The 13,308-nt window shown below is 40.5% G+C and overlaps 1 protein-coding gene across 6 annotated transcripts in view; it reads left to right on the top strand.

Moving 5' to 3' along the window:
* NREP (neuronal regeneration related protein) overlaps positions 1-13,308 on the top strand; it is a 319,682-nt gene that overhangs the window by 286,181 nt on the left and 20,193 nt on the right. The window contains exons 1-3 of one of the 6 annotated variants that reach the window (XM_011365161.2): positions 4,962-5,077; positions 5,487-5,528; positions 6,819-6,881. The exons of 1 other annotated variant lie outside the window; for it this stretch is intronic. In XM_011365161.2, the coding sequence (XP_011363463.1) occupies positions 6,867-6,881 (15 nt within the window). In that variant the 5' untranslated portion in view covers positions 4,962-5,077; positions 5,487-5,528; positions 6,819-6,866. Of the gene's footprint in view, positions 1-4,961; positions 5,078-5,192; positions 5,354-5,486; positions 5,529-6,818; positions 6,882-13,308 lie in introns of those variants that run through there. 4 more of the 6 variants (XM_023533612.1, XM_011365160.2, XM_011365163.2 and 1 more) reach the window with 4 other exon arrangements.

The raw sequence follows: 13,308 nt of genomic DNA, 5'->3' as shown, positions 1-13,308 counted from the left end.
ACCCTACCTCCAAATACAGTCACATTCGGAGGTACTGGGGGTTAGGACTTCAACATATAAATTTTGGAAGAGACAAAATTAAGCCTATCACAGGAAGAAAGCATGAGGAAAGGAGAAATGTTGATAAAATTACCCAAGGCTTGCTGTTGGAATATTAAATGTGAGTTCTACACTCAACACATATAAAATTGAACTCATTATTACCCCCTTTTCCTCACGAATCCACTATTCTTCCTATATTTTTCTGTTTTAGGAAAGACCAACAGCATCCAAGTGGTCACAAAGCCAAAAATTTGCAATCGTCTTGGATTCTTTTCTCCAGCTAATCTCTGGTCCTCTATCAAGCTTCTAGGGCAGCGGTCTCCAACCTTTTTTGGCACCAGGGATCGGTGCCCCTGAGAATTTACTTGTTGTAAATCGATGCACCCGATGATCTTAGGTGGAGCTGAGGTGGTGATGTTAGTGCTGGGGAGCGGCTGCATATACAAATGAAGGTCCACTCCCTGGCCCACCACTCACCTCCTGCTGTGCGGCCCAGTTCCTAACAGGCCATGGCCTGGTACCGGTCCATGGCCTGGTACCGGTCCATGGCCCAGAGGTTGGGGCCCCCTGCCCTAATGAGTCCTGCAATCCCACCTCTCTGGTTTAACTTGACCTCTTCCCTCTTCTTTCCCATGGCCTCCACCACAATTTGGGCTGTTCATAATTCTCATCTGGATTACTGTGAAAGTCTCCTTCTTAATCATCTCCACTTCCTCAGTTCTGCCCCTTCTCCCTACTCAAACACATCTTTCGAATTGCTTTCACAATAATCTTTCTAGGAAAAAAATTTGTTCATATCACTTTCAGATTAAATTTCTTCAATAGTTCTGTGTTGCTTTAAGCATAAAATTCAGTTTCTCAGCTCAAGCATGCAATACAATTATTTTCCTTTAGTCTGATTGGTTGAACTTAGGTCACATGCTCATCTTGAGCCCATTAGCAAATCCAAACAATTCAATACACTAATTGGCTAAAAGAATTAGTATCTATTTCTTGGGGTCACCTTCCCTGGGACTTGTGGGCTGTATGGGGGAAGGATGGAGACCAGGACAAAATCAGGGTTTCATCAAGAAAGAGTAGGAAGAAAGAGATGAGTGTTAGGCAGGTAACCAGTAATGTCAACTACTCTCTGTTTCTTCATGAAATTTACAGTCTAGTGGTGAAACAGAAAAGTAAAGCCAAAGTTACAGTGCAATGTGATAAGGACAATCACAGCACTCTGGACAAGGCGCACGATGAGCTCCAAGACTTCTTTCTAATCAGACAAGGGATCCAAAGAAAGTTTCCTAAAAGAAGTGATGCTTAAAGTAAATTTATGAAGAATGAACGATAGTTAACACTGTGAAGAAGGGGAAAAAAGCATTCTGGCAACAGGAATAGCAAGTGAGAAGGCCCAAGAGTCATGCAACAATCACTCACTGAAAAGTCACACATCATTCAGACTGACCAGAGAGGGATTAAAGATGAGGCTAGAAGGAGAGGTGGGGCAGATCATGATACATCATGTAAGTTTTATTCTATAAACTACCTATAATACCTGTTGGTACCATGTATGTACCAACGAAAATGCCAAACACTGTATGCAATTTTACATAATACAGCACCTTAGTATTACGGTATAAAGCCCAACTGAAAGATGAAGAAACAGACACATAGGTTAAATACCTTCTCCAGGGTCACATAAATTTGGCTCTAATCATTTTATATTTAGCCTTTCACCTAGAACTCAGACTCATGGGACCCAAGCAGTGATATAGACTGAAAATAAATGAAATTGGGGGAATATATATTTGAGATGCAGTTGGATGTATGAAGATACATTTGAGAATGAAATATCTAAAGAAGCTTGAAGAAAAACTCTGCGTCGAAAATGCATCTTCTTTTTGACCGAATCCTCTGATGGACTATTCTTTGGTATACATATCAGGAACAGAAGACAAGGGGCAGGTTCTGACTCAAGGGTCTTCGATCACATTTCTTAGCTCATGATTTGTCCCTGCCCCTGCCTACAAAGTCTTTCCCCCCGTTTTCAATTTTCTGATTTTTGTTCATTCTTCACAAATTTAGTTTAAGCATCACCTCCTTTAGGAAACTTTCTTTGAACCCCCGGTTTGATTTAGAAAGATGCCTTGGTGCTCACACTGTACCCTTTGCAGAGCTCTACAATTGTCCTTACCACACTGCACTATAACTTTGGCTTTGATTGTTTCTGCACTCCCTCATCCCAGACCATAAATTCCATGAAGATAAGGAAATTGCCGAGTTCTTTTTCCTCTTTCCTAAGAAAACCTTGGTTTTGTATGGGTCTCTGTCCTTCCCACATACAGTTCACATGGCTCAAAGAAGGCCACCGCTTTCCCATCTCAAGGAATGAATCTGATTGTTTAAGCCAGTGGTTCTCAATCAAGGGTGAGTTTGCTCCTCCAAGGGACATTTGACAATGTCTGGACACATAACCGGTTGTCACAACTGGGGATTACTACTGGCATCCAGCTGCTAGAGGCCAGAGATGCTGCTAAACATCCTACAATGAACAGGAAAGCTCCTCTCCTCTCCATATTCACCTCACCCTGCCCCTTGGCTCCATCCGAGAATTATTCATCCAGCTCTCAATAGTACTGAAGTTGAGACACCCTGGTTTAAGACAGTATTTCTGTGACTTTGCTTCCTAACTATTAATGGTCTAGGGATGAATATATGCCTTAAATAATCAATTAGACTGAAGCGAAGGACTGATATTCCACAATTGGGAAAGAGATGAAAGAGATGGACAATAAAGCTGGAAAGTTAAATTGTGGTCACATTGTGGCGAGTTTTGAGTGGAAGGCTAAATACAGTCTTTATTCTATAATGGAACGGTGGGTACCATGATTAGAAAGATTTTAAGAGAGTGAACATCTCATATAACCTGCAGGATAGATGGGAAAGGGGCAGAGCATGATGGACAGGAGCACTGTGAGACAGCTATTATTACATTTCCCGAGTGAAGCGACACTGTGTGAGTTCCTTTATGTCACTAGTGGTTAGCGTAGTCTTCTATACCCAGAAAGACTCAAGAATGTTTCTTGGATAGTTGGATTGGTGACCTTTTTTTGGAACACAGTAGACTATGATTCTGACCCAGTATTCTTGTTTCTTAAAATTACTGATGTCACCTCTCTGTGGCTACATGAAGAAAAATTAGCATATAACAAATTCCAAATTCCCCTGTGTTTTGAAAAGATATCTTTGGTAAGTTATACATAAACACTAAAATGTGTGTGTGCGCATGTGTGTGTGTGTGTGTTTTATTATAGAAGCAACTTTTGTGTGTGTTTTATTATAGAAGCATCTTCCTGGGATAGATTTTTGTGTCAGTGTCCTCTTAGGTTTCTTTTCAAGCCTGACTGAGGTGAATGACTAAGACCTCAATGTTCAGGTGCCCTTGACCAGCTTGCTAGAGCTTCAGAGTGAAGAAGCAGACCCCAGGCTTCTGCCCTCTCCCATTGCTCCACTTACTACTCAGACCTTCCTTCCATCATTTTCCTGGAAGGTAAACTCTGACCCTGAAGACATCGGGGAAGTTTGAGTTATTTTTTCCCTTTGTTCCTAGCAATGGCTCCAAAGTCAAGTCTTTTTTTTTTTTTTTGCAGGAAAATAACTGTAATATTTTAGATTAATTCAAGGAAGCTCCTTGCGTGTCCCTTAAACATAACACCCACTGGCAATCTAATAAGTATTTGCTGCTGCAGTGGCTTTTATAGTGTGAAAAGAGGATCTATAGTCCTAGCGATAAGCTTATAGAGAATTTACTCTTTAGAATTAAGAATGTAAAATATTACTCTTTAGAATTAAGAATGTAAAATATTACTTTTAAGGTGTGCTATTTCTGTGCCCCCAAAATACTAAAATTAAAAAATAAGGCATTCTATAAATGTTTTTGTAAATTCTCTTTCCCCCTTTCCTTTGACTGTTATAGAAAATATTGCTTTAATGATTAGAAGTAAAATGTGGATGGTAAATTTAGAAGACATTATGATCCTTTGTATACTTTTTTCTTGGCAAAGCAATTTAATTAGAAAATAATCTTCCTCCCTAACATCTGACATGTACTATAAAATGATTCTCATTTTGTTGGCAACAAACCAGTTTGTTTGAGTTTGTAGCAAAATTTTGAGCTATTACATTACTATGAAAAGATAGATTTTAAATGTGAAAGATGAGGGGTTTTTTTTCTTAAATTAGAAATGCAAAGCACTTTAAAAAAAAAAAAGCAATCCCCAATTTTAAAAAGTACAATTTCAGTGGGATAAAGAGCGGGGGGGAAAGAAGAGATTACCAGGGGAATATGTCTTGGGGTGATCACACCAGGTCGCAGCCCATGCAGTCTGTGCACGCGCGTGTCCATGTGTGTGTCTGTGTGCGTGCGCGCAGCCACAGGCCTCCAGGCCCGGCCTTGGGGGTGCTCTGCCCCGGGCTTCCTCCGGGTGGGCGCGGGGCGCGCGTACTCGGCGGGGCGGCCGGGCCCACCCGGGGCCGTGCGCACACGCGTGCGGCGCCGGCTCTTTGTGTGCCTCTGTGCGGCCGCCGCCGCAGGCACCATTTTTGCTTCGCTCGGGACAGGCGCATAAAAGGGAAGGCGGCTGCGGCCCATCGCCGTCCTCTTTCCCTCAGATGCCCTCTGCCGCAGGTTTATTATTACAGTACGGGCCGCGCCGCCTCTGCCCGCGGCCCTGGCTGGCCGCCGGGCTGTGGAGCGCCCTGGCCGCCTTCACGGTTGGCGCGCCCCCAAACCGCCTACTCCGCCTCCTTATTTGTCTGAAAAGCAATCGCACGTCGAGGCGGAGAGCCCGCCAGGGCCGGGAGAGGCCGGGCCGGTGTGCGCGCGCTGGGCTCGGGGGCGGGGCCCGGGCGGCGCGCCCATCTGCGGGCCCTTTTGTCCCCCAGGGGCCCGGCGGGCTCAGTGGGGGAGGCTCAGGGCGCCAGGGGTGCGGGGTGCCGGGGCGCGCGCTTTGGCCGCTCGCCGACGGGGCCCCGAGTCACCGATTCCTGCCGAGTAAGCAGTCTGGCCCCGCCGCGGCAGCACAGTGGCAGCAAGGCTGGGGCGCTGGCGCCGTGCCAGTCCCATCAGAATTAGCTCATTGTTCACTAGCACACTAGCAGCAGCGGCAGCAGGAGAAAGAGAGAGACAGACAGACACTGACTCAGAGACACTCTCTTAGAGAAAGAGAGATACACACACACACTCACACACACAGTTGAAGAGAGAGCGCGAGGCAGGGAGACCTTCCCCTCCTTTTTCCAAGGCTGCACTTAAGTGAAGCCGGTTTAGGTTTTGTTTCCCCTTCCCCCTCCTCCCTCCTCTTCCTCCACCCCTTTCCCCTCCCCCTCCCCTCCCCTCTCTTCCCCTCCCCCCAGCTGTCTTTCTTGCATGATGCCCTTTTTCATCCACATTTGTGTTTCAGGTGTAGAGAGGAGAGAGTGAGCAGGGAGCGGGGCTTTTGTCTGTAAGTATATGCCATTCCCATCCCCGGCCGGGAGCGCTGCTTTCTCTTTTGTGTTGATTCCTTGCTTTTGCTCTTAGCTGGATGGACCCTGCAACCCTGCAGAGTTCATGCTTCTTCCCTCAAAATTGTAAAGAGCTGAAGCGTGTACCTTGGAGAGATTCTGGCATTTTGGTCCTGCTGCATTAAAGCTGGAATTTAACTTGGGCTGCTTTTTTTTTTTTAATGTACAAGTTAAGAGGGAGAATTCTTTGGGAGAAGGGGTGGGGTTTTCTGCCTGTTGGTGCGGTTAATTTTTGTTCTTCGTGCTCGTAAAGCATTGTTAGGAACTGTTTTGTTTCTTTGCATTAAATGCACTTTTGGGCATGCGCCCCCCCCCCTTTATCAAATGAATTTGTGTCCTTCATCCTCACACTATTTATTACTCTTTCTACGCTGCTGCTGCCGCCAAGGGTCTTTTCGGGCATTTGATCTTGCAACACTTTTTTTCTACCTTTTCTTATAAAGCAGTTGAACTTTGTGGGAGGAAGGGAGGGCTTAAAAATAAATGCTTTTTGCTTGATGATGATAATATGATTTGCACTTATATGTATATATGATAACATTACAGGAAAACTCTAAGAGCTTATGATACCCTTTTAGAGAACTTTTAGTTTCTCCATTCATCTTAATTTTTGTCTTAACAAAAGAACTGTGTTCTGTTGACTTAAAGGTTGAGGGGGAAAATCACTGCAGCATGCACATTAATGTTGATTTGGTTTAGGGAGAAGGACATAATGGTGTATATTCCTGACTCCCCCCCCCCCCAGTGTAGTTTTTTTTTTTTTTTTTTTTTAACACGGAAGGTTATGTAATGCAGTGCCATTTCCAAAAATATCCACTCTGAGGCATTACACTACACGGGTGGAAGGCTGATTCCTATTCTGCTGTCTTGATTGCAAATATACTGCCAGTAGTATGTCTGGGAACAAAGAGCAGCCAGAAAACAATCTATTTTTATCCCTTGGTTCCACTTTTAAGTTGCTAAACCTTTTGAACTGCAATTTAAAAATGAACCGATTGCTAAGAATAGCCCAGGACTCTGCGAAGCCAGGTACCAACGATTCCTTTGTCCCCCCGTTTAACCATATAGACCTCTTGCAAAGCTCTTTCAGAAGCCCCAGTAGTAACAATAATTTGCATGTAACTTAACCACAGAAAATGGTTATTTATCTGTAACCTCTAAGCAGGCATTTTTCATTTGCTGACCTGTGGTGAGGCAATTTGTCTACTGTATTTAAACATATTTTGCAGGTTGGTCTCCCTGGACTGAAGAAGGGAGGGTACAAGGCCAAGACTGTTATGATTCTCAAAATGGTAAGAATTGGTCATCAGAGGAGATTCTCAGTAGCTTCTTAAAAGTCTTTATTCGTATGAATATCAACGACCCACCTTCGTCTCACCTCAAACCTTCATTGTTCCTACACCATGTGACCTTTAAATGGTTCTATCTCCAGCATGTGGGAGCTTTGCAGTATAGTAATTTATATGAATTGGATGTGGTGAATTAGATCTTTTGATTTTTCCAATCATTTTGAATAGAACACTGAAATTCCTTTTTCAGAAGTGAAGATTTATTTAACTCAAACAACAGAAACCATTCTGTTCTTTAAGAAGAGTGATGTGTTGTGGCTTGCATGGAAAGGGTGACAGCAGTAGGGCTCAGCAAAGCAGTGGGTCTTGTATTAGTGATAGCCAGAACTTACCCAAAAAGTAGGGGTCTGTGTCCAGCTAATCAAATTGCTATAGTATCTGCTATCCTTAAGAACAGTATATGAAGAACATGGACTTTTATAGTAATACACTGTCAGTTGTATCTCCGTTATAATTAGCATTATTTTTTGTTGGTTTATAACCTTCGTTTATGAGAGACATCTGCTCAGTTTTAGAAGCCACGCATGTTTTCCTCTAAATGAAAATGTAACTATTTCTGACAGACATTATGATCTACAGAAAAAGCAGTTTAGTGTTTGATGCCTGATTAAATAAAGAATAGATGAAATACACATTAAATACAGCTGAGTATATTAATCTTCTATGAAAAAATTTCCTCTTTGGAAAAAAGTTGAACTAAAAAAATAGAAATGTCATGAAACTTTTCAGATAAGTACAGCATGTCCTACTGCAGATGTTTATACTCTTTAAAACACCTCTTTGTCACTTAGAATGTGTAATTTCCAAATTTAGTTTTAGTTTTTCCTTTTTTTAAACGAGGGTGGAATTTAATGAATCAATTGAATCTGATATACTTGATATTTTCTTTGAGAACAACCCAAGTATAAGCTTCCAAGTAGAAAAATGAATCAGAAGCAATTAAATGAGTTCAGTTTGAATCCTATTAACAAGTAGACTCTTTCTTTTTTGTGTATTCCTCACCTGTCATTTCAACAGGTGGGTTATGAAGCACCAAATAAAATAGCTGTTGTTCAGAATTTCATAATAATCAAACTGAGGAACTTGTGGTAGAAGAACAAATGGGATGAACAAAAAATTAAACTGATCCATGAGTTTTGTATAAATGGTTCCTAACTTCGTTTTAAATTCCTAATTAGCCATTGTCATATAGAGTACCAGGATGGTAACAAAATAAAGTGCTACAAGGCATTTTTATTTAATTATCTTTTCTTGAGATGGGCCACGTCACCTTGCCTTCTAGCTCTGCATCCCAGAACCTTACTCTCTGTGTCATACTATAACATACATAGATCATGAAGGTCCATGTATGTTGTAGTATGTCAGGTGACCAGTTTGGTTGGACACAAATTTGACCACAGACCCTGCCAAAACTAGCTCTTTAGATCAAGCTCAGAGAGTAAATACCATGTTTCTGTAGTAGTGAGTGGAACAAGCTTTGCGGAAAACAAGCATATCTGCCAAAGCTGAGAATGATGAAAGTTGGAACAATTTGAATGCAGAAGAGCAAATTCAAATTATCATTACATGTTAATTTTTTACAGTTGCCGTTTATGTATGGTGGCAGAATGAGAAATCACAATTTGTTGCTCTTGGAAGGATTTTTACTCATGGAAAAATTCTTACAACTTTTTGGTGATCCTTTCATCAAGATGTCAGTCCCTTTTGGCACAAGTCCATTGCCTGAAATGAAACCACCGACAGTTATTGTCTGTGGGTGATTCCAAGTAACTTTCTAGCAATTCCCTTATTCCGGGAGGTCTGAGCTCTTAAAAGTCTTTGCACATATTAATATAAAAAAATGTTTCAATTTGTTTTTGAAAAACTATGATCAGAGGTGTTTTGTTGTGCCTCCTCTGTTTTCTTTCTGATGAAATGAAGTTATTTTCTTTCCTTGATTAAAAATAAAATTACTTTGCTGATCTGTAACTGGCTTACTTAAAGCCTTAGCCCACATACAATAAAAACTAGTGCTGGGGAAGCAGTAGATTTAACACCTGGCCACCTCTAGAAGATATATAAACATGCCCTTTCTGTTAAACATGTTATTCCATTTACATAATTTAAAAAACTAAAGAGGATCTAATTTCAGTGCCTTCAGCCTGTTTAGTAAAGGGCTTATTCCAAATACAAATTTATAATCAGCTCATTCCAGTAAAAGAAATTAATTGGTAGACTCCAGAATTTGAAACAGAGTGAATCAATATCTAGACATTTTATATGTCCTAAAATGGTGTTTCACAGCAATAATTTAGAGATTCACTCATGAATCTTAGAGTGACCCTGGGGTTGTGCAACTCAGGAATACTGTTAAAAATTTTAATTTTGAGTAGTTTGCCATATCTTGATTGAACAGAATATTCTTTTCAATAACTCATTCCCCAACTTTTTAAGTTTTTTAGTAAGCATTCCTTTCTCCAGTTGCCCCTCCCGCCCCCACCGCTTTTAACACAATTAGCAAGATATTGTGAGTCTACAGAGATCCTTTAATTTATATTTGGCTTTTTGCTATATTTTAATTTCTAAGATTATATTTTATATGAGTCTGGTATTTGCTTAGGTGTTTTATTTTAAAGGCATTTGCTTTAGATAAGTCAGTGAGAGGAAAATACTTAAGAACGTGCAGATGGTCTTATTGAATAGTTTGAATAAATAAATTTTAGAATCCAATGTCAAGGTTAAGTCCTGATTGTCAACATGCCTACCCTCTGGGTAAACTTGCCTCTGAGTGTGTTTGTGCATTGGACTCATGTTTTAACAAAGACTTAGGAATTGGAACAATTTAAGTTCTCTCTAAGGCTGACGCTGAGCTTTTAAAAAAGATGAGTTGACTCCATTGTACCGTTCATAGAGCTCTGCTTTCTGTAGTCTGTGAAGTGGCATTCATGGGCTTACAAGGAGACTCTTTGAATAATCTCTCCATTAACATAAGGTTTTCCTGTTTTAAAGAAAAAGACAAAGGTTGAGGAGGAATGCGGTCCTATTGATAGCTGTGCCACTGGGTTTTGGAATGTAAATTTGCAAGTTGTTCACAGTGATTCTTGATTATGGAGATGCAGAAGAGTACCTAAGAGGGTAATTTTATATGGCACTGTTTTCTCTTTCAGCACACTGTAAGGGGGAGAATTGGGAATCTTTTTAGGAATCAGTAGGGATGGGGTGGCTGTCAGGGTTTAACCCTAGTCCAGCTTCCTTTTGAGCTATATAGATAATTCAAGCAGGAAGTGTTTTAGCAGAAATTGTGGAATAAACAGCTATTCAAAGTAATGTTCTATTTTAACCCATACAGTTCTTAAGAACTTGTGTGTAAATCAGATCATCATAAATACACAGAAGGAATTCACTTCATCTTAAATCTTAATATGAATACTTTTAAAACAGGAAAATAGACTTCTAAAACTAAACTAAATGAATAACCTCCAGATTACTAGTTTCATAAGTTAAGTATTCATCTACATTAGACTGCTAGGGAGCCTTGGGGTGAAAATCTGTGACTTCTTGGGTCTTGCACATATTTTCTTAGTGATGTTTCTGGCTAGAAGGGCTTTTAAGGCCTTATCCTCATAGGCAAAGTGAAATGGAGGGTTGAGATAATTATCTGAATAATTATGCTTTAAAAAAACTTGATTTTGTCTGATTCATCTTGGTTATTTAAAATGTTACTGGAGTGATACAGGAGTGGGAAGGATTTGCCTGAATTACTTGAATAATTCCTTTGTTACACAGGAAAAGACCAGGGACAAGGAAATTTTATCAGCAAATCCAATTATGATATATCAGAGGACAATGTATTGAATATACTTGGACTATGTCATCTTGATTGATCAAGATGTATTAGAAGATTCCAATTTTAAACTTCTCCTTTGCTTTGAACTGGAAAACAGGTTACCCATGAGTCTCAGCCCACAGCTGTAGAAATTATGGTTGCTAAAAATATCATTTATTGGGTCTACATTCATCAGAAATGGGTATTTCTAGACATATTTTGATCTGGGGACAGCTTCAAGAATTTCTCTTCTCAGTGGTTTAAAAAATAGCAGTGATTCTGAAATTGATCTGTTAGTGCATGACAAATATGAGCCGCTGTAATGGTTTGGGATTTAAGCATTAACATGGCTCTCCACTAAATTCTAAATATAAATTCATTTACTAGCAATGGCTTGGTATTAACCTGGGTATAACACTAGTCACACTCTCCTGCATTATTTGTTAGTGGGATCATATGCATTTCTTTCATTGACCGACTAAATTACAGGCACCCAGAGGGTTTATAAAGTTCATATACAGTGCTTAATAAAGTGTTAAATGTATGTTAGAAGTGCAAAACTATTTAGTCTATGCATGCTAATATCTATTAAGTTGGACTTTTAAAATTCATCCTCATTGGCTTAATCATGTTTAGTTTTGCTGAACTAGAATTCATGTTTGTCCTTACCTTCTAAAGATCTAGGAAATTGAAGTGAATGTATTTTAGTTTTCACAGCAAGTTTTTTTTTCTGTAATTTATTAACAGTAGAAAAAAAAATATGGTTAAGCCATAAAGCCACTTGCCAAAAAGAGTGACTTGCAACTGTTCACCTTTACCAGCTTTTAGTGCCACACTCTGAGTAACCTGGTGAGATGCTAGCTCTCGAAGTGTGATCCAGCACTGGTACTCAAAGCTCACAGCAACTTTTCCTGCAGCCATAAAATTCCCCTCTGGGATCCAGGACAAGCTTTCCTCTCAGTGTTAGGACTTTAAAGCCCTCACTTATTTCCAGTGTAATCTGACTCTGTGATATTAGGAAGATGATCCCAAGAACACAAAGATGCCATGTCTGAAAGTGTTGAAGAGACTGAGAAAAGTTGGTGGTAGGTTTATGCTTCTATTCCCATGTCAATTGAATAAGGTTTTTTGTGAGATTTTTGAGCATTTTATTTGTACTTAGTTCTTTGCATTATAGAAAGTGCATACTTGGCCTATACTCTCAGTGGATTTATATTTTAGTTTTGGGAGGAAGACGAACATGCATGACAAACTTAACAAACAATGTTATGCAATATAATCTAGTACTAAATCATAAGCTGCAGAAGAGTGTGCTATTGAGGACTGGGGATTGTAGGGGAAAACTTTTTTTAAGGGAGTAGAAATTAAGCTAGACTCAGAGATGGCAAATATATGGCCTCCAGCTGACCTTTACTTCTCTTGCTCTTGACTCCTTCACAACCCCCTCCTCCACATTCTCAGAATAAATGAATAAAGTGGTGCTTTTGCTGTGAGTAGTTAAGAGGAATGGAAGCATCCTCTATGGGGTCACATTGCTATACTGAGAAATGTGGAGACGAGGAGTACTGACTAGGAATGCCATCACTAACTCCTGCTGCACCGATGGCAGACGTTGCTAATCAACCTTGACAGTCATTATTTATCCTGAATATGATTGCAAAATCTTCAGCATAAGCTACCATTAACTATTGATTGAAGTTGGCACAAGATTTGAAGCCTAGAAGTGGACTCTTTGCTCCTTTAGAGCAGGTACTATGCCTTCTTAAGCTTTTTATCCCTAGGGTTTAGCACCAGTCCTTAACAAATATTGAGTAAATGAAGAATTAAGAATATCTGGGTAGATTCAGATGAGAGGGAAGTGTATTCTAGAAAAAGGGAATGCATTATAAAGGTATGCTTGCAAGAGTGAGCATAATGCATTTTTACTGTAGTAGAGAACGCCCTTGTCCAGTTAGGGTCTACGTGCTGTCAAGGGCAGACCTCACAAACTAGTCCTAGAAGTCAAGAACTTGATGTGTTGAGCCATAGGAAGCCACTGATGTGGTATCTTAGAGGCGGCCTGAGGCTCTCACTCAGGTTTCAGCCCTGTCAGGTTTTTGCCTTTTGATTGCGCCCAAAGGGAAAGAGCACACACTTACATTTTCTGGTTAAATGTAAGCTTACTTTATTGCTGCCTCTCACTCCCTTTGGGCTTGGGTGGAGTGACGGAGAGAAGAAAGTCCCTAAGCAGAAAAAATTGGGAAGGAAGGCGGAGCACACTTAACCTCTTTCTTTTGAGAAAATGGCAGCACTCCCATTGACAAACCCTAGCAGTTCAGAGGTGTCCTCCTGGCTAGAGAGGGTGTTGCTCCTGTGCCAGTTGCCTGAGAGGTGGCACCACGCTTCCCTTCTGTGAGGCTAGCTGGGTGTAGCCATGTATTTATTAATCAGTTGTAACCACAAGTACACAGCTGGTTGTCTCTCTCTAATTCTTCCTGATTAGCCAGACGTACTTATTCAGAATTCAAGCCAACACTTACATCATCATGATAAAATTGTTTACAATTTGAGGCCTACAGGCTTTTA

Source organism: Pteropus vampyrus, unplaced genomic scaffold (assembly GCF_000151845.1).
Source record: "Pteropus vampyrus isolate Shadow unplaced genomic scaffold, Pvam_2.0 Scaffold106, whole genome shotgun sequence".
Taxonomy (NCBI): Eukaryota; Metazoa; Chordata; class Mammalia; order Chiroptera; family Pteropodidae; genus Pteropus; species Pteropus vampyrus.
The sequence above is the reverse complement of the archived record's forward strand: the minus strand, read 5'-3'. Positions and strand labels throughout refer to the sequence as shown.